This window comes from Amphiura filiformis, chromosome 10 (assembly GCF_039555335.1).
Source record: "Amphiura filiformis chromosome 10, Afil_fr2py, whole genome shotgun sequence".
Taxonomy (NCBI): Eukaryota; Metazoa; Echinodermata; class Ophiuroidea; order Amphilepidida; family Amphiuridae; genus Amphiura; species Amphiura filiformis.
This window is the reverse complement of record NC_092637.1, coordinates 16,488,401-16,510,103: the sequence shown is the minus strand read 5'-3', so window position 1 is coordinate 16,510,103 and position 21,703 is coordinate 16,488,401. Positions and strand designations below refer to the sequence as shown.

Genomic DNA, 21,703 nt, shown 5'->3' with positions numbered 1-21,703 from the left:
TAAAGCTAAAAATGAATCTGATCTTAAAATTCAAATGGAGTCATGTCTAAGTAGGGTAGCTGAATGGTTCAAAGTAAACAAACTCACTTTAAATGTTGAAAAGACTAAGTTTATGATCTTTGGTACAAACAAAATGCTTGAAAAGTTCAACAATGTACATTTAATATATAACAACAATGATATTGAAAGAGTAGATGAGTTTAAATATCTAGGTGTGAAATTTGATAGCAAGCTGTCTTGGTCAGCTCATGTCGATAATGTTAGTAAAACTATTTCCAAAAGAACTGGCATAATAAAAGCGTATAAAATATTTCCTTCCATACAAAACCACTGTAATGTTATCCAATGCTCTTGTTATTCCCCACTTTGATTATGGAAGCATGGTCTGGTCAAATTTTAGTGTAGAGTACCATAATAGGCTTCAGGTACTTCATAATAATCTAGCTAGAATAATTCTCTCAGCAGATATAAGGACACCAACTAATGATTTAATGAATACATTGCAGTGGGTTAAACTTGATCATAGATGGCATAATACTCTATTAATGACTGTTTTCAAATGTTTAAAGAATGAATATCCATCGTACTTATCTTCTCAATTTGATTTTGTTCATGATAACCATAATCATATAACTAGAAATCATACTTCTAATACATTGATTGTACCAAAATTTAAATCAAATTCAGGTCAACGTACTTTTCATGTCAGGGCAGCCTATGCATGGAATTCTTTGCCACCGACAGTAAGAGCTCAGATGCAAAATATGACTTTAGGCCAATTTCAATCAAAAATTAAAGAAATTTAGGCCTGTCTTTTTCTATATTTTATTCATTTACTTGCTTGATTTTGTATATAAATATAATTATTGTATTTCTGTATTTTGAATCATGGTATTTATAATTATCTTGTAGTTGATGGTACCATTATACTTATTTGTAATATATTGTAAATCGTTGTAAATACTGTATGATACTTTGTAAATATTGTGTATCGTAATATATTTTGTTGCTATATAACATGTATCAATGAGGGCCTGCTTGAAAAGCAGTGCTTGTCACTGAAGCAGTATAACCCTCAATAAAGAAAGAATAAATGAAGCTGATGGGTTGGCGCCCCAGGGGTGCCACTGGTCATTGACCAGGGGGTATCAAAGATTCAAGTAAAAAGGGTCTTTTTTCATGATCAGGCACTGTACTTACGTATCATGAATAGGGTATCTAAAACAAGGAAATTCGAGAAAAAGGGTATACCTTGTACAATAAATCAGTGTTTAGGGTCCTTTGAGACAAACGTAGTATGTAATAAAGGTTAAAAATTATGAACTTTTGAATTGTGTTTTCCCAGTTATCATGAAGGGTTTTAGAGTCAAAATATGACTGATTTACTTGCTTCTAATGGGGGAAAAATAATGTCAATACTTATTTAGGGTATGAAATTGTACTTGTCATACTTGTTTAGGGGTGCATTTTCAGACCTCGTAAATACTTGTTTAGGGTGCTATTTGAAACTTTGTGGCCACGCATGATACCCCCTTGTCAATGACCAGTGCCCCCCACGGGGTTGATGCCTAGATATTGGTTAACCTCCTTTTTGAAGCTGGCCTGTTTCACAATTCCTGGGATGAGAGATGGGAGTGCATGTAGGCTGTAAATAGAATGAAGGACTGTTCACGACTAACAAAGTTAGATCTTGGAATTTGAACTGCAAGATTGTGAGATCTAATTCACTATCATTCATAAAATACCACACAGAATAATTAAAAGTTTGACAGTTCAAGTTACAAACCTCTTGCGATCACGCATGGCACCCTCCTTTGTCTCCTTGAGAGCAGCTTCGAGTGCCTTGACTCTTTCTGAGGTCGCACGCAGACGTTTCTCCAACTTGGGGAGCTCACATCGGAGGTCAGCGTTGTCTCGGACCAGCTGGAAGTATAACATAAAAAGTTTTGTTTAGTTTAAAAGTCTTTAAAGCCCTTATTTCTTCAAGTTTAAAAAACAAAATATTTGTCCGACCATGAAGTTTGACACAAACAGACAATATGACGGCAACACTGCCTGGACGTTGGACGCAATTATTTTTCCCCGAGCCAAGGTGCGTTTTTAGCTCTATTGGCCTCGTTACAGAAAAAAAATGCACAAAATATATTTCCCAGTGCAATGTATACATTTTGCACATGAAAATAAATAATTTTGGATTCAAAATGTGAAGAAATTTTTTTTATTATTGCCGGGGCCGGGAATCAATCTCGGTACCTCTTGCATGGCAGGCGAGACACTTACCGTTACACCACTTAGTGGTATTGGTGTACACAGAGGAATTTTCAGTATATATCATAACATATCGTGCATTATTCATATAAAAAATTTTAAAAACAGTACTTACAATGAGGTTCACTGTCGAACCTCAACGGATTTAGACTGATAAAATACTGTCGAACCTCAACGGATTTAGACAGAGAAAATACTGTCGAACCTCAACGGATTTAGACTGATAAAATACTGTCGAACCTCAACGGATTTAGACAGAGAAAATACTGTCGAACCTCAACGGATTTAGACTGATAAAATACTGTCGAACCTCAACGGATTTAGACTGATAAAATACTGTCGAACCTCAACGATTTAACAGAGAAAATACTGTCGAACCTCAACGGATTTAGACTGATAAAATACTGTCGAACCTCAACGGATTTAGACAGAGAAAATACTGTCGAACCTCAACGGATTTAGACTGATAAAATACTGTCGAACCTCAACGGATTTAGACAGAGAAAATACTGTCGAACCTCAACGGATTTAGACTGATAAAATACTGTCGAACCTCAACGGATTTAGACAGAGAAAATAGTGCTTGATAACATACATACACTTTTGGAATTATTTGAGACATTTTCGTGTTTACGTGTTAAACCAATCACGACGTCAAAATTCAGTCGATCTTGCCCCCGGTAGATAGTATGAAGTGGAATAACCAAGCCGTATACCAAGTTGTTGCCTCGCAGAAACAGACCAGAGACAACCTTTCATTTTTTCCTAATGGTTTGCTACATACCTGTTTGTGTACTTTGGTGAGTTGTTCCAAATTGTTTTCCAGGAAGGAGATCTTCTGTTTTTGTGCTTGGCTTCCACCTGAATCGTCATCACGGTCTCCTTCTAATGCCTTCTTTACCCTATTCTGCAGATCTGACACAAACAACTTGCGCAAGTTGTGAAGAGTCTGCAACTCTTTGGCCTAGAAGACAAAACATAGTGTATATAGAAGGTTATTACAAAAGAAGAAAATCAATATTGGACTATTCCAGAGGCAATCAATACACCCCTATGGAAGACATAATCTCGAGGGTGTAGAATTCAAATTTGACCTTACTGCAGCTTGAAGGTCGCAAGAATGTTTCTGGAATTTCACCCGCCCCACTAAATATATAGGTAGTGAATTGTTACCCTGCATTTACAGCTAAGTAGACACGACTCAGTTGACGGTGAGAGGATTAAAAATGCAGGGGAATAAAAGCATGGTATTACATGGTTCTCAGTAAACACGCTCATACGTTAATTTTACGGGAGGGGGTGAGGGGGTACCATGACTAGATTTTCTGATTCATATCCATTTCATGGGTTCTCAGTATAAACACGCTCATACATTAATTTTACGGGAGGGGGTGAGGGGTACCATGACTAGATTTTCTGATTCATATCCATTTCATGGGTTCTCAGTATAAACACGCTCATACATTAATTTTCCGGGAGGGGGTGAGGGGGAACCTTGACTAGATTTTCTGATTCATATCCATTTCCAACAAGTTTTTATCATATTTTTTAATGGAAACCTGTTGCGCCCTGGAGCTTCAACGTTGCTGTTAGTTGGCATTGCATGTAGATCAAAACATCGGAAATGTTTTATACTGCTATGTGTGCATTAAAAATTATGAACCCTCACTGTGGGTGTGAGGCCTAAGGCCTAAAAAAAATTGTTTGATTGGCGTAACCCGACCTACCCTAAAATTAAAAAAATAAATTAAAATAAATTAATTTAAAAAAAAAAAAAAGAAAAAAAGTTCCAAAGCCTTTATCAAACGAAAATTTACAGCTTAAAAAAAAAAAAAAAAAAAAAAAATCCCGACCTACCTACCTAAATTTTTTTTAATGTTACGTAATCAAACAATTTTTTTTAGGCCTAATATATGAAGATGTATTGTTTAGCACATACCACAGTCTCCTCCAGTCCTTTGAGATCTTGTTTGGCTTGTTCCCTCCTATCGGCTTGTTGGCTGTAAAAATACCCATTAATACTTATTAATATTTAGTCATGGAAATTCATCTCAACTCGAGGGGTGTTGTCTACATAGGGGCTATTCCATTTAAAATCCTTACACCCCCTATTGAAGAGAAAACCTTAATCTCCCACACGGGGAGTGTAGATTTCAAATGGACTCACTCATTCTGGTGATCCCATTTGAAATTCACACTCCCTGTGTGAAAGGTTAAGGTCATGTCTTTCATAGAGGGAGTATGGATTTCAATTGGAACACCCCCATTTCAACAGTTTTCAACAGGAATTTAACATATAACTCTTTAAAATTTTCCTGCTGAATTGAACAGAAGGTGCAACTGGAATTAAGATGTCAGTATAATATTCAACAAGGGTGTGTTGACAATAAAAGGAATAACTACAGTGTCCATCATTTTTAACCAGAACTGCCTTTCCAAAATTTGACCTTGAATACATGAACCAGACACCTGTCCCTAAGCTTCAGGGGTTTCAGTCAGTTCAAATACTATTGCTATATCCTTGATTTATTAGTCTGGTCTAGTTTTGAGGTCACACAACTTGAGCAAAATGTCTGTCCAAAATGATGAAGGCTGGCTAATGTTGGTTTCATACTTTCCTGCCGCTTTGACGATGATTTTGCTTCACTGCACAGACGCACCAGAAACGCTAGTGGTGACTAGTGGCAAGCCAATATATCAATTACTCCACTGCTTTGCCCAAAGCGGCAAAGTTGACTTCAATTCAACTCGAGGTGCCGCTCTAACGTACGAGAACAGGATACAATTTTTGGCCAATGAGCACAGAGTGGTAACAATGGCTTTCAGAGTTATACCGCTGTTACCACTGGCGTGTCCCCTGCAGGGGGCTTAGAGGGGCTTTCAGATTTATGCGGGGGGCTTAATGGCTAAAACCCCCCCCCCCCCACCCCCTCCCGACACGCCACTGGTTACTAAGCGGCGTACCGCTTGCAGAAAAATGAGGCAAGTGGCAGAAAGTATGAAACCAGCATAATACCCTATTGTGTGCTCTTACCTGAGTTCATTAAGCTTCCTAGCCTTCTCTGCTTCATCCTGTATGAAACCAGCATAATACCCTATTGTGTGCTCTTACCTGAGTTCATTAAGCTTCCTAGCCTTCTCTGCTTCATCCTGTATGAAACCAGCATAATACCCTATTGTGTGCTCTTACCTGAGTTCATTAAGCTTCCTAGCCTTCTCTGCTTCATCCTGTATGAAACCAGCATAATACCCTATTGTGTGCTCTTACCTGAGTTCATTAAGCTTCCTAGCCTTCTCTGCCTCATCCTGTTTCAACCTGTCATAGTCCAGTTGAAGCTTCTCTTGTTGCAGAGTCAGACGTTGGTTCACACTGCATGAAAGAGAGATAATGATCACATTCAGTGTTAGAAATAAGTCACAATTTTAGGGCAATTCGGGCAGGAACTCAAAGACTTAGATAAATCTTTAATGGTTATTTATAAGCAATGTTAAAAATAGGTCAAATACAAAAACCACCAATACATGAAGGTTCCCATAGTGAAGCTATGACTAAAGTTTGGTTGTAATAGGATTTGAACTGTTCAGTTGACCCCAAATTTTAACCATAAGTCTTGCATATTGTTGCCACCATCCTACCTACGCCTGCAGACAACCGTGAAACAACCCAAGGGTATCCGTATCAACATTAAATTACCCAAATGAGGGATTTGTTCTGTGTATAACTGTGTGTCAACTTTGTGTGACACAAAGTACAAGATACACCTACCAACCGAGGTAGTCATTTTAGTGAACAATAAGGGGCATATCCGTAAAATGCAGACCTGCACGAAGTGAAGATGGTGCTCATTTGGAGATAAGTCCAGTTTCAATGCGAAGTTTTGCGTGTCCTCAGTTGCAGGTAAACACGCACATACAGATACAACCCATGCTGCCATAAGGTCTATCCTTCAGACAACCTAAAAATCAGTATTTTGCACATAAAATAACTTTCCTGAACTTTCTCAGTCCAAAGGGTGACATGTTGGTAATCTGCAATTTTGAAAATGTTAAAACACCCTGTAATCACACCATAAGACAATATTGAGACTACTCACTCTTTCAGATCTTCAATCTGTCTTTCTTTGTCAGCAACTTCAGCCCTGAGAGAGGCAAGCTGAGTGTATGTCTTCTCGTGATGCTCCTCCATTTTCGATGCCAAGGATTGCTAATCAGGGTTAAAAGACAAATAGTTTACTTAATTTCAAGTTCTCCTTGGTTAAAAAAAGTTCATGTCATCTCTCTCTCTACACATCTAATCTAGTTTTTATCTGATATAATTTGTCCAAAATTGAAACTTCAATAAACTGATTTTTTACACCTCTATCCACTTTGCATCTATTCTTATTTCAGCTATTCCAGTTAAAATCCATATACCCTCTACCCCTACGGAAGACATGACCTTAATCTTCCGTACAGGGGGTGTAAATTTCAAATAAAAGAGTCACCCATTCAGGGAACCCTGTTTGAAAATCACACACCCTGTGTGGAACAATAACGACACATCATCCACAGGAGTGCATGGATTTCATCTGGAATAGCCTATTGTAAAACCACCATTATATTTGGATTGTCATGCATGGGGACTAAAAAAAAAAAAAAAAAAAAGAAAAAAAAAGCGCAGTGATTTATAGTGCGCTACGCTTTGAGCACAACGCCTAGCGTTGATCCACAAGCCTCAGCACACTTTAAAAGAGTGTACCTCCATTCTGCAGGCATTTCTTACCTTGAGTTCCTCAGCAGACTGCATTTGAGCATCGTAATCCTTCTGTCTGTCCTCATGTGATGCTGTCAACATCTCATCTACAACAGAAAAAAGTTGACAAAAATATTGTAAAAAATATAATTGCAGACTATAATTGTAGAATTTCTTCTCACCCCCACACACTACTTAGCATGTGCATATCTAGGTGTATGTGCAACGTACATCTCGTGCTTTGGAAGTTGCGTAAAGCTGTTGGTCCTGTGTACAGGAAGAGTCATCCCTGTCTATGTTTAGTGTCAGAACTATTCAAAAAGAGGTTCCTGCATAGGTAAACTGGGCATGCATTAACCCCTGAGCACTAACTGCCGATCTAACATTGCCACTGATTGGTCAATTACATGATATCTTCACTTTAATCACCAATCAGAATGGAGCTTTGCAAATAATTCACCTCAATTTTTTTGTGTGGTGAAATTATTCTAACAATGTTACTGATTGGTCCAACTGATAATGAAAACTTCTTTTTGGCCAATCGGCAGATAGTTCTCAAATATCGAGGTACAGCATGTTTTCAGGAAGGAAGGAAGGAAACATAAAACCTATCTAGGCACTCATGAGCATCAACAAACTTACAGTTGTATGCATTTTCAATTATTATGCTCTTCAATAAGTCATTTTCATCATCAGCGAAATCAATTGAACGCTTAAATGTATTTACCTTTTTAGAATGAATTTGTGTACTTTTTATAGCACAATACAGGGTGTCCCAGAATGATTTATACCGGGAAAGATGGAATTTTTTAAGTATGAAGGGCATTTCTGTTGGTCATATGTGACCATCCACCGCAGCTTAGCCCGGATGTCTCCAGTGCCACTATTGAGATATGCTCCATTGAACTTAACAATAAACAATAGGAAACAAAGGATTTATTGACCGTTTTATTGATTTTTCACTACTTAAATGTCAAGTACTATAGACATGATATACATCATTTTAAAGCTAACTTTAAGCAGAATATTTTGGTTGAATATCTCAAAAATGATGATTGGCGACTTCAGGGCTCAATTGTGCTGGATGGTCACATATTGTTTTGCATTTTACGTTTTACATATATTTAGCTTTCTCAGATTTTTTAGATTTTAAAAATTGGACGTTTCTAGTAGAAGTTAGAGAGGATTTGCGTAAAAGCGGTGAATTCAAGTTTTGACAAAGCAACCTATTTTGAAAATGTGTAAAATTACTAACCGTTCAGCATAAAGTTATTTGGAAAATGTTATGCAGTATATTTGCTGTGTCCTGTTCTTACTTCTACTAAATAGTCGATATCTATCATTTATTTATGATGTTACGAAGCAATCCTTGTATGGAATAAAGGATTTGCTACGCTTAAGTGACCTTAAACTATTCTTTCTTTGGCGGCAGTTTTGAAGACAATTATTGCGGCGTGTGAGTTTCATCATTTGAAATGCCGGCAGAGATGGATTTTTCACAAAAGTATAGAGAAGGTTCGTCCTTAGTGTCACAGCATGCATTTATGTCCACGGTATATGTGCAAACCCACAGCGACGTAATGAAGAAGATTAAAATTTACTGGCGGAGGATCGTTGAGGAAGTTATATCCTCTGTAATAATGACATTTTTGGGTAAAAATTTTGGTAAAAATCACATAAAAGGATGTTTTTTAACCTAAATATCTAATATCACATTGAAATGTTTCACTTAATCCCATATCAAGAATTATTTAGCATTGTAAGCTCTACATCTGTGCCAAATTTGGTGCATTTCCTATAAAAGAATGTAGGATTTCTCCAATATATTGCACAGTGCGGCTGGACGATGGTGATAAAGGATCCATGTGTTATGATGCCTTTGCACTGTAAATGACGCACATGCAGTTTTTGTCCATTTTCAGTAATAGCAATGTCACGCCAAAATGAATCAAGCTATTTCTATGAAAGCCACAGAATAATTAGGAGACATGTGTGGCATTGTATTGCACTTATTAAGATTAGATACACTGTTGACTATATATTTTTGATATTTTGTTCAAACAGGGTGTAAATCATTCTGGGACACCCTGCATAAAATATTTATAGTGTTTAGTAAACATTGTTAAGGGCAAAATAAATAATGAAAAAAATAATGCAAATAAGTTACTTAATTAGCATACTTTGTGCTGAAAATCTGTTGAGAACCTCTGGCCCTGCTACCCTTTAGATGCTTCATTTATTGGACCCCTTCTGACTTTGCCATTTTCTCTGTTTTCTGTTATTTTTGTAGCACATAGTTTTAGAAAAATATCATTAAGAATATGTAAAAACTATTTTGAAATAAACTTTTAAAACTATGAGAAATTATTTGATAATGGGTATTGAAGTTTTTGGACCACCCTGTACTTCTGGTTAAATTACTCAATTCCAGCTAAGGCCATAAAAAAAAACATGCTTGTTTCCTGTAGCAGGTCCAAAAAGTCAAATGCAAAATGCGGTTTTTTATTTTATTTTTTTAATCCATGTCTTGAAATGGAAAAAATACCCTTTTCGCTGCAAATTGGAATAGGAATTTACAGTGGGTTTCTCCGACACACACAAAAAAAATCATATTTCTTCATATTCAAGAATATTTATGACCCTCTTTCAACCTGCAATAGTTTTTCACTATGCTCGTTTGTTTGGTAATGTGTAAATGTTTACTCCAGTAGTGTTTTATATTATTTTTTTGCGATTTTCCGAGTTTTTGAGTTTTTTTTTTCTTTGTAAGTGAAAAAAAAAAAAAATCGAATCGCGCATACAATAAGCCCGTCAAAAACGAAATGCACTTTTACAGGAAACAAACTTGTTTTTTTTGGCCTAATACACCCCATGACAGCACATTTGCTATTTACCTCTGTCCTTTAGTTTAGCAATCTCATCATTGAGGATGTCAACTTCTTCTTCCAGCGTCCTCTTTTTGGTGTCGATCTCCTTCACATTATCTTGTAGCGACTTCATCTTGGCCTCATGCTGCAAATTAAGTCAATTAACGTTAGTGTTAATCCTGGAATTATGGAAACTTTTGGGCCTTATTACTGCTAAATTGTTGGTCTTAAGTATATAAAGGTATACAGCAAACTATTTAGAAATCCAACTGTGATGTAATTAAACACATACATTTTGTACATATACATTATGTAGCCAGAGGTTTCCAGTGATATAAAAATCTCAACTTTTTTTGAGAAAAGTGGGGGATGATGCTGTGGATCATGAAATGCCCTTTAAAAAAAAACACATTCCACATTCGTTTTTGAAACTGCCAAGCGCTGTGAGACATAGCATTATTTTTTAAAGCCTTATTCATGTCCCCTCACCTGATTGATGGTAAGCCTGCACATGTCCAATTCTTTTTCACTCTCCTCCATCTTCTTAGCATTGGTAGATGAAGTCAGCTCCAGCTGCTTGCATCGCTGAGATAGCGTCTTCACCTCTGTCTTCATCTTGCTGACGTACAGACGAGCCATGGTGAACTCCTCGTCTATCCTCTCGCTGTTTTCAGCGTTGAGCTACCAAGGGAAATAACAAAGTTAAGAGTAAATGAGGTTACTTATCATAGTCAGATTAATACATAAACTTACGTACTTGGACTGTGAGGCTGTAACTCCACACAAGGGCCACTTTGACCGTGCAGCCCTGATTTGGTAAAACGATCTAACTTGAAAATCGCTGTTTCGAGAAAAAGAGATTTAAAGTTTGAACAATTGACGTTTTTCTTTTTCATGAAATAATATCAAAATCTTGTTAATTGCACAAATTTGGCTAATTTGGTTGAGTAATTTTAATAATAACCATTTTTAGGAAGTTAGATTGTTTTACATTGATTTACTTCGTAACACAAATAAACACAACGAGGCACATTAATATCGTAAAAAGATCGATCTCGAGATTTTGCAGTGTTAATATCATTAATGCATTAGAATTTGTCTGGCGCCCTCTAGGTTTTGTCTAATTTGGTAAACGGTAAAATCTAATTTTACCACATTAAATACACAGAAAGTGACAACAAGTGTCAAGATAGGTTCTGCTATCTTCAAAATGAAGTACGGTGGTAATATTTGACGACCAACAGATAGAGCGCCCTTACATTACTCAAGATATGGATTCATCTCAAATTTCAAGTTCAATCATTTTACCAAATCAGCGCTGTGCGGTCTTGCATGCAATATGGAGAGCATTATGCATGGTCGACACCCATTCCAACATATCCCTTTACACAGTTAATGATGCTGCAATCGAATCTAACCAAATTTCACTCAATTGTTAATTTCTTGATCATTCCAATTTTTTTTTTTACACAAGCTTGGTATCATACTGTAGATAACAAAATTCTCCATAAGGCAACAAAAAAAAGAAACCCAGTTCTACGGGCGGATGAACCTTTCAAGTAGGGTCGGTCGGTCTGCATTTTTTTTTTCTTCCGGAAATGACCCAAAAAAAATCACCAAAATATGTAAATAATTTGCAATTTGACAAAATACCAAAAAAAAATTTGTTCCTGAAATTTCCGAAATTTGGGTCGGAACAGGAAATTTTTTTTCCCAATTTGTTCAAAATCTGGGTTGGTCAGGCCCGTAGAACAGGGTTTTCTTTTTTCCTCGCCTAAGTGCATATCAATGTTAATGCTTGAAATAAATTGTGCTCAAAGTTATAACCCCCACTAAGTAGTGGTAACTTTTTTAGAATTATGGTAACTGGTGATATGACATGTTGGTAGTACTGAACTTTTCAATCCAGCATATCAAATTAAATTGGAATAACAACAAAATGAGCAATTACATTTAAGATCCACACTACCCCTGTTGAAGATTTTGGAAATATCTTCCACAAGGGGAGTATGGATTTCAAATGGAATGAACAGGCAACTCCATTTGAATGTCATACACCCTCTGCGCAAGATTCAACCTGAATCTTCCACACAAGGAGGGCGGGTCTCAAATAGAGTTAGTTGGTTAATGTGCTAATTACATTTGAAATTCATACTCCTCCTGTGGAAGATAGTTCCTAAATCTTTCACAGGGGGAGAGTGGATCTTAAATGGAATTGCTTAATTTCTCATCATACCTTTATGTCAGCAGCATTGCCACCCAGCACACCACCAATCTCGCCCAAATCTTTGAGAAGGCTGGTCATCATCTCTGTTGTACGACGCCTCTGGTGTTGCTCCAACTCTTGCAGCTTCTGTAACTCGGCTGTTGTAGTGGTAAGAGCCGTCTGTGTAAGAGGTTTGTATGCGAAAAGGTTGTCAAATTACATTATTGTTATTATCAATGCATGTATTACTATGCGTCTCTAACTTGTGCATGTATGTGTACCCCAAACATGAACATATGAATATACGCTGATAAAACATGGACAGTGGACACACAAACACTGTGGTCGTCTATGGTTAAGTGTTTTACAGTATTTGAAGTACCCATATCAAAGTGTTCCAACCATTTTGGCCAGGATTGTAGCCTGTTACGATAGAGGCAACAATTTTTTTGGCCTTACAGCACCATTATGTGTCTCATCTCAAATTAAGAGTAACCCTACATAGGATTTCGCAGTGGCCGATTCTAATCAAGTGCGTTTACGCGGTTGTATTGCCAACGTACGGACAAGCCACCACTCTACGGATGTGTATATGCCCCATAGGATTAGGCTACTGCACAATTCAAATTTGTCACTGTGAAATCCAACATGGCGCTACTCTCAACTTGAGACGAGACACCAGTGTGTCTTTATATAAGACCCTTAATGAGGAAGCCCGTCAGAGCAGTTCTTCTGGGGTGAACCAGACCTGCCTGGTTATCAAATTAATCAATGACATTGTTATCTGCGAATTTGATAGGCGCTAAATTGATGCAATAACATTTACATCAATTAGCACCTGTCAAATTCAGAAATAACCTTGTCACTGATTAATTTGATAACCAGGCAGGTTTGGTTCACCCCAGAAGAACTGCTCTGACGGGCTTCCTCTTTAACCAACTCACCGTTTTATCATTCAGCTCATCATTAAGATTGTCATTAAGTTTACCCTTGTCCTCAACTTCCTTAGACTTCTCATCATAGTTAACAGCCATTTCTTCCAATGCCTGCAGGACCTCCTTAGCCTCTTCCTTAGCTGCCTCGTTCTCCGCCTCCAGACGGGCGATATTGATCTGAAGGGCATCGTAATCGCGACGCATTCCTGTTAAGAGATCCTCTTGTTCTAGCATCTGTTGCTTGAGTTTTTCTGTGAGTCGTGATTGGTTGTCAATTTCACTATCCTGTTGTAGGAGGGAGAAGGGAAAAGCGGTTATGTTATCGGCGGAGAGGAGCAAAGTTGCAACCATATCCATAATGGACTATTGCATTTGAAATCTGACATATCCCTGTGGAAGATCCACAGAGGGAGTATGTTTTTCAAATGGAATTGATTAGGGTTAATTATTGTCAAACCCATACTCTTCCCTGCATATGGCTTTACCTATATATCCCCGACTCAAAATAAAGCACAATAAGCTGGAGATGCTCAGAGCTTTCAAAATTTACATTTTTATATACACACAATAAAAAAATTTCCTCCAATTTAAGATGTTTTATCACACAAATCTACATGTACCAACAAATGCTCGTAAAAAGTATTCTTTTAATCAATATTTTTGTGTTTTTTGTAGATAAATTGGCCTATTTCTTAAAAACAAATGAGCGTGGCAGCTGGGACATACTATTTTTTGGTCTAATAGTGTAATAGTATAGATAATCTTGCTGTCATGTCGCTTGTCATTTTGAAAACGATTTTAATGTCATATGCAATCAGCCTTGCAATGCCAGCGGAGACCAGCGGCAAGCCGATACCATAGAATATATGCCTCTAATGAGGGGATTTCGACAAGAGACATAACGCAGACACCCTATACAAAAACATCACAATAGATTGGTCTTACAATAATACGTGTTTGTACAGCTGCCTGTATCAGTAAAGGGTGCCTACCTCTTGTCTCTTTCGTCATAAAAAACCTTGTTAGAGGCATATATGCTGGAAGCCGGAATTCTACGGTATATCGATCACTCCATCGCTTTGCTCAAAGCAGCAAATCGCTGGGAGTCGACCAATAAGCAAAAGGTGACAACACTGGAAGCAAAGAGCGACAACACTGGCTTTCAGAGTTGTGCTGCTGCTGCTACAGCTGCATGCCGCTTGGGGACTGCCACTTGCAGAAAAGTGCAAGCAGCACGATGAAGTGTCAAATGAAACCAGCATAAGAGTTACAATCTTCTCTTCACAAGAATCTTCAACATCTCATCACCAAGGACACAGTTCCTTGAACCCAATATCCTTGTACACCCATAGAATGACCTTTGAATGTGAATTGGGTACTTGAACTACGCATGGCTAAATAGGTATTATTGAACCATGGCATTGCAGATGAGATTATTGGGCTATTCCAGTTGCAATCCATACACCCCTAAAATGGATTCACTCATTTAGGTGACCCCATTTGAAATTTACACTCCCTGTGTGTGAGATGGTCATGTCTTCCATAAGGGGTGTATAGATTTCAACTGGAGTAGCCCATTTTGGAGCAGACGACACTGAGTGAGTGACTCCATTTGAAATTCACACTCCCTGTGTGGGGAGATTAAGGTCATGTCTTCCATAGGGGTGTATGGATTTCATCTGGAATAGTTCATTTTGGTCCATTTCTTACCTTTTCATCAAGTTGTTCAAACAATTTGACTCTCTCCTCCTCCCATTTATTTTTTTCCTCTTCAGACATAGTAATAGTATTAGAGTTATTTTGAATTTGTTGTTCCTTAATGATTTCTTTAATGATCTCAGGATTTTTGTCCGACTGTTCGTTCACCGGAACCGAATCGCCGGCTCGCCACCTCCTGAGTTCGGCTTCCATGGTCTGCAGTTGCGCTTTTAGTCGTTCGTTCTTCGCCTTTTCTTTTTCGTAGCGCATTCGCCACTCTTCAGCTGTGAGCTCTATGTTAACTGATACACTGTTCTTAACCGTCTTGGCTCTGTAGTAAACAAAAGAATGCAAGTTTGTTTAAAATTTGGCATAAGAATATGATAAAGCACAATATTTTTGTGACTTGAAATTTGAAAAACACCATGAATTTTGTGGCATGTCATTTTTGTGAAATTGGTACATTTTCTATAGGAAATAAGGCCAATAAGAAAATGAAATATATGCAAGCATGAAAATTTTGTGAATCCATGGATCTCACTAAAGTTTCAGTTTTCCCATACTTATTTTGTTTATTCTTTCTTTGCTGAGGGTAAACAGTTTTGCTGACAAGGAGTATATTCCATACAAGCCCTCAAAACAAAGTTATTGTTACATAGTACACAACAGGCATGGGTTTAGCCAGTATTTCTTTCTTGTGTATTGTCAGCAAAACTCATCGCGATAAACGATAAAACAGGCAATCTCAAAACCTTAGCTTTCATTTGACACGCTCTATCCCTCAAAAAATGTTTAAAAAAGTACAGATTTTATTATTACTAGCTGGGCTGAAAACAAGAGCACCCTGTGGAAGACATGACCTTAATCTTCCACACAGAGAGTGTAGATTTCAAATGGAGTCACCCATTCAGGTAAACCCATTTGAAATTCTCACTCCCTGTGTGGAACATGGTCACGTCTCCATAGGGGAAAGGGGTGTATGGATAGCAAATGGAACAGCCTAATGTGGATTTCCAGATTAGCTAAACTATGACTATTAATCGTGCAGTGCAGGAACCTGAATCTTGATCAACTCCCCTAAATCTTGATCACGTGATGAATACAGAATAAATGGCAAATTTTTAGGGGACTAGATCAAGATGGAGCTTACTGCTCACGCAACCCTACTGGTCCATGACTAACCTTTGTCCAAACATGAGGGTTGATTTGCTCTCGGATTCATTAAATGATGAAGGCGAGCAACAAATCACGATGGTCGTTCTGGAGTTACCTCCCAGCGACTCTTGTAAAATCCTGGTCATTTTACTATCACGATATGGAATATGTGTTTTCTGAGGAAAAAAAAAGAAGAGAAGAAATCAGTAATATTGATAATGAAATTTGAATAATTTTGTTGATGTTTGAATATTATTTTGCTCATCTTTACGGGCGCAGCACTTTTTTGATGCTTACTCAAAATATGGAATGATTGAGTCGGATGCTTTGTCTGTCAAACTGTTGGATCTTTATACTAGTCAAGTGGCCAACTCTAATACAAAGGAGTTACAGACCTGCCAACCTACCGAAGTTAGAAAGAGGGACATTGAGGCCAAAACCTTGTACATGTACACAAACCAGGTACAGACAAATTCAAAGACTTGAGGTGTGCAATACTTTCAGAATTCAGGGAAGGTTTTGCAGGTCTAAATTTATCACAATTGACTAAAGAGAATGCTATAGCAAAATTTTAAAGTGAAATTTGCATCATTTTCTGCTGTTCTTACATTAAATTTGCCATCACTGGAATTTTCAAAAAGCAGGACTGTCCCTCTTTTTCACTTTGGAAACCCCCAAATGAGGGACAGTTGTCAGGTCTGGTTACCGTATGGCTAATTCCAAAACAAAGGAGTCACTATATTGGTAAGTCAGTCATTTTCAGGGGCCGTTTATAAAAAGTATGAAATTATGACGCCAGAAGCTTATTCTTATATAATACTTAAAATGCATACAGTAATGGAATAAAGCTCAATATTAAAATGAATAGCCCACAGAAGGGCGATTCAATTTCTTATGATCCTGGAGCACTTAAGGGATCTGGAATGAAGCGTTTCGACAGTATTTTTGTGGGACATGAGAGCACATCAGACATATCGAATTGCATTCTGAATACGAAGAATGTCTTTCTAATATCAAATAATTTTCATTTTTTGAAATTCACAGTATAATACAAATTTTATGACAAATTATTAAAATTTGATAATTTTCACATTTTTGATATATAACGTTCCTCAAAGTAAATTTTTTAAATCTAATGACATATTCTTAAATGTATGTAGCTGGGAGGAAAAGCCGACGATCAATTGAAAATTTTGACCTTTTATATTGAAGATATGGATTTTTTCCCCAAAAGACCTAACTTTTTTGGTGTTTTGGGAAAAAATCCATATCTTTAATACTAAAGGTCAAAATTTTCAATTGATCGCTATTTTTCATCCCACCTACATACACTTTAAGTATAAATCATCAGATTTATAAAAATTACTTTCGAGTACTGTTAAATATCAAAAATATCAATTTTTAATGATTTGCCATAAAATGTGTATTACATTTGCGAATTTCAAAAAATCAAAATTATTTGATATCAGGACATTCTCCGTATTCAGAATGCAATTCGATATGTCTGATGTGTTCTATGCCCTACAATAAATACTGTCCAAACGTTCATACCCCACCCCTTAAGGGCAGAGTAATGGGAGAGAACAAGGACCTTTTCGAGCTTCATTATTTCTGAATTGTGTGTCCAAAGTATATAAAACTATACATTTTTGGAAAGGAAATGAGTCAAGGAATCCCATGGTGACGTCAGATTTGTTCAAAAATCTCAAGTTTTTGAAAAAATCACAAAAATTCACTTTTTTGCCCCAATTTTTTTTGTGACAACTTAGAAAAAAATAAAAAAAAAAAAAAAAAAATTCAGTTAGCTTTTCATGAAGAAGAGACATGAACTTAGGGAAGGTTTTTTATTTTTTGAAATTCGCTCTCTTTTTTGAAATATTGAAAAAAACGTGAAAAAAGCCATTTTGTCACATTATTAAGCTAAAAATTGCACATAATGGTGTATATTTTTGTTTAAAACAAATATTTTGAAAAATGAAAAACCTTCCCTAGACTTTGATGTACTCTAAAGGATAGTGCAAAAGTTTACCCTTTGCTTGCATATTTTTCGAGTTATCTTGTCACAAAAATCGCAATAATATTGTCAAAAGTGAACTCTGAGAAATCGACGTTTTAGTAAAAAATGTCAAAATTATGCACAAAAAGCCCTTAAATTTTAAAACGGTAAGACTTTCACACTTGTAAAAGCTGTATCTGGTGCATGGTCTCAATATGCATCTTTTTGCACCAATGAATCTATAATCTCTGCTGTCAGTGCGCCAAAATTCAAAATAATTAAAAAATCTAAGTGGCATTTTGACTGCAAATTTTTGTTTTGTTTACACCACATTTGCTGGCGTTAACAACATACCGAATGCGCCTTTGACTGCGTTGGACATACGTGCAGAGTTGCGCCCGCTCTCGCGACTCGAACGCACAAGCGTAATCACAATATTTCGATTCAGCGCATTTCTGACTCATTATTTCCGCCAATTTACTAAGCTGTCTTGAGCCATGTGACTTTTTAGAGTTGAAAAGAGTGAAAGAAATCAAGCAAAAAGATTTAATAAATATTAGCAAGTTGTATTTTATCAGTTTCAAGTGAAAGAATACATCTTAGTGTTGATAAATATCAAAAAATCTCAAATTCGGTCGTGGACGAATGTGTCTTCCATTACTCTGGCCTTAAAGGAGGATTTCGTGATCCTAGCATCCTCTTTTTATGACATTTTTCAGTAAATATCCACGAAAAAGCTTATTTCCAAAATTTCAGTTGATTCCGATTCTGCTCCATAGACAATGTGTTGTAATTTCGTTCTGGTGCACCAGAACGAAATTCAAATTTGGCGATATTTTTGCTAAACGAATTAATCTGCAAGAAATATTTGGTACATAAACATTATGTAGCCAGAGGTATCCAGTGGTGTAAAAATCTCAACTTTTTTTGGGAAAAGTGGGGGGGATGAGGCTGTGGATCACGAAATGCCCCTTTAAAGAGACAACAATCTTCAAAAATGGACTTACTCTTCCATCTGCCAATGATGATATAACATTTCCTAGAGCTGACAATGACTTGTTAATATTTTTAGCCTCGTCCAGTACTGTTCCTTCGGCACCTGTTTTGCTGACCTGAAGTAGAAAATTAAAAATATATGCAAAAATGTTTACTTCAAATCCACTGATTGGTATTTTGCTAACATTTTATCTTATTATTTATTAAATACTTTACGATTTATTTTATTTACAATTTTATTTGCTGTATTCTTTCTGATAAATGGCCCCAGGGCGTAACATTTTCGAAATATGGGGGGTTATTATTAAAAGTAAATTTTCAATGAAAAAAACTTGAGGTAGAAACTCCTAAAATACAACTTATGGTTTCAAAAACAACATGATGATTTGTAAGAATGTCATTTATTTAGTCAAATATATGAACATTCTATAATGTGGCGATGAATTATTGATGTTATTATTAAAAGTAAATTTTCAATGAAAAAAACTTGAGGTAGAAACTCCCAATATACAACTTATGGTTTCAAAAACAACATGATGATTTACAAGAGAATGTCATTTATTTAGTTAAATATATGAACATTCTACTACAATGTGGGGATGAATAAGATGAAAATTTAAGTTAAGACATGCCAGTTTTAAGCTTCCTTACAGGTGGCGAGAGGCATGATGGTCGGTCGATCGCTCGGTCGTATGGCATTTTCCACATACTCGGTTAGTTTTGTGGTGTTCATTATCGAACCCCAATGGTTTTAGCTTGCATTTATATTATTTATTAACATAGGCCTATTTGTTTGTGATATTTCAAGCGTTTTAAAATTTCAAAATAATCCCATTCAATTACACGGTTGATGATGAAAATTTACTGAATTTATAGAATGCCCACCACCTGCTTCCTTACGATGTTTATGACATGGAAACTTTTATATTTCGGTCAATTTTTCTTTGGAAAAAGATGGGGGTGCATTTATTAGGGGGGGCATTAATTAGAAAGAATATGATATTTATTATCCTTAAGATAAAAAAATAATTTGTACGCTTACCTTTTCACTTCCTGCTAAATCTACTAGGTATAATTTGCCGCTCAATTTCTTTTGCGTTTCTATATTTTCTTGTTTGACTTGAATGAGGAAGATACTATGACTGCGAGAACTGTGCTCATTCATATCTATACAAAAATAAACAAGTAAACCAGATTATCAGGCATAAGAATTAACTTTCATTGCAGGGACACTAAGATATCTGTCAATCCCAAACTATAGTTTGTTCGGTTTATAATTAGCAAAAATTAATTGATTTTTGTTGCTTTGCACAATGTATTTAAGCAAATTGCCATACATGTGAAAATAATGTCAGGGGGCTTTCACTTTCAACAGCTGTACAAAATGACATATCAACATGACAAGTTAAAGTGAAAACAGCAACAGAATATTTTGCATAATAACCATTGTATGGTTACAAATTTTATATATTTTCAAGCAGTAGTGTACCAGCCAAAATTTCCAAGAGGTGGGAAAACTTGTAAAGTCGTCCAAATGACGCCACGAAAATGACTTTACCGGAACAAATGCGCATATTTTGCCCAGAAACATGTGCTGTTTTAATGCTCAAATGGGCAGAAATGATGTTAATTTTGGCCTAAAACAGGAAAGAGGGAAGGTGCAAATCACAAATGTTGGTTCATTTTGTCCCGCTTTTTCAAGCTGGGGGTAGGCAACTTGCTCCCACTTCTCTCGGCACCCACTGTTCTCAAGAATGTATTACTAATTGAAAAATATGAATAATTATGATCCAATTTGAAAATTATGGAAGGACATTCTCCTTTTTAAGGGAGAATAATCCCTTGAGGAAAAATTTTCTCTTGAAATTACAATCTTAAATTTAAATTGAGAAATATTCTTTCCCCACCAAATTTCCCACAAACACTTTCTTCATCTATAACTGCCATGACTTCTTCTGGTCAAAGCATGCTGAGACATGCTACAATTTTAGCACAAAACATTCTTATCTTAAAGCACAGGATCAATTACATTCCGACAAACATAAAGGACATACTTACTTGTTACAGCTATATGTCTGTTAGATTTCCCTTCATCTATCACCTCCATGACCTCTTCTGGACTGGATACAAAGCGTTCTGAGGCCCCCTTCACATATGGAACACGATTCTTGTCTTCGTGCACTGATAGATTGGTCTTGGATACTGTATCGCAAAACGGTAAAATTAAATCAAATGATGGTTATTATTATGGTAAGTAGCATGGAATTTGTTACTTTTTCTTATCTTCTTTCCTCCTCTCTTTTCTGGTTTACTCTCTCTCTCTCTCTTGAAATTGTCTGCAGAGCTTCAGATTCTATGAAAATCACTGAATCGATTCTCGTAACATTTGTAGCGAGAAACAATTCTTTCATTGAATCATGCAACAAGTGAAGTGACTCGGATGGTTTTTGATTCTCGCAAAACTGGCACAAAATCTAGGCCCTTGTCTGTGTATCTTGGGTCTATCCATCTTTTATCTCTTTTTGATGTCTGAATGCCTTCCATGTTTTCTGCCTCTTTTGCCTGTCTGCTTTGCCAATCTATCTCTCTGTCCCTCTTACTCTCATTCCCTGCTCTCTCTCTTCCCATCTCTCAAACTTCTCACCTCACTATTTCAAATTCTAACATTTTATCTACAAAACGTGCACCAATTCACCCATTGCACGGTTTGGCCATATGCGAGGAGAGCCTCGATCTGGCAGCATGCATGAATGGGAATTGAACCAGTCGAATAACATTGCATAAAGTTACGTAATACTTCCTTTCATGTCTATTGCCAGTTCGAGGCTCTCCTCGCATATGGCGGAACTG

The 21,703-nt window shown here is 36.7% G+C and overlaps 1 protein-coding gene across 2 annotated transcripts in view; it reads right to left on the bottom strand.

Annotated features, from left to right (window-relative positions):
• Window positions 1-21,703, bottom strand: part of LOC140162563 (kinesin heavy chain-like) — a 118,640-nt gene that overhangs the window by 11,949 nt on the left and 84,988 nt on the right. For both annotated transcript variants that reach the window (XM_072185820.1, XM_072185821.1), the window contains 15 exons: window positions 20,912-21,055; window positions 19,896-20,020; window positions 18,865-18,969; window positions 15,889-16,037; window positions 14,719-15,037; window positions 13,018-13,293; window positions 12,104-12,253; window positions 10,357-10,548; window positions 9,895-10,012; window positions 7,031-7,107; window positions 6,363-6,472; window positions 5,537-5,638; window positions 4,208-4,268; window positions 3,053-3,232; window positions 1,787-1,923 (listed from right to left, as the gene is read on the bottom strand). In XM_072185820.1, the coding sequence (XP_072041921.1) occupies window positions 1,787-1,923; window positions 3,053-3,232; window positions 4,208-4,268; window positions 5,537-5,638; window positions 6,363-6,472; window positions 7,031-7,107; window positions 9,895-10,012; window positions 10,357-10,548; window positions 12,104-12,253; window positions 13,018-13,293; window positions 14,719-15,037; window positions 15,889-16,037; window positions 18,865-18,969; window positions 19,896-20,020; window positions 20,912-21,055 (2,245 nt within the window). The remainder of the gene's footprint in view (window positions 1-1,786; window positions 1,924-3,052; window positions 3,233-4,207; window positions 4,269-5,536; window positions 5,639-6,362; window positions 6,473-7,030; window positions 7,108-9,894; window positions 10,013-10,356; window positions 10,549-12,103; window positions 12,254-13,017; window positions 13,294-14,718; window positions 15,038-15,888; window positions 16,038-18,864; window positions 18,970-19,895; window positions 20,021-20,911; window positions 21,056-21,703) is intronic.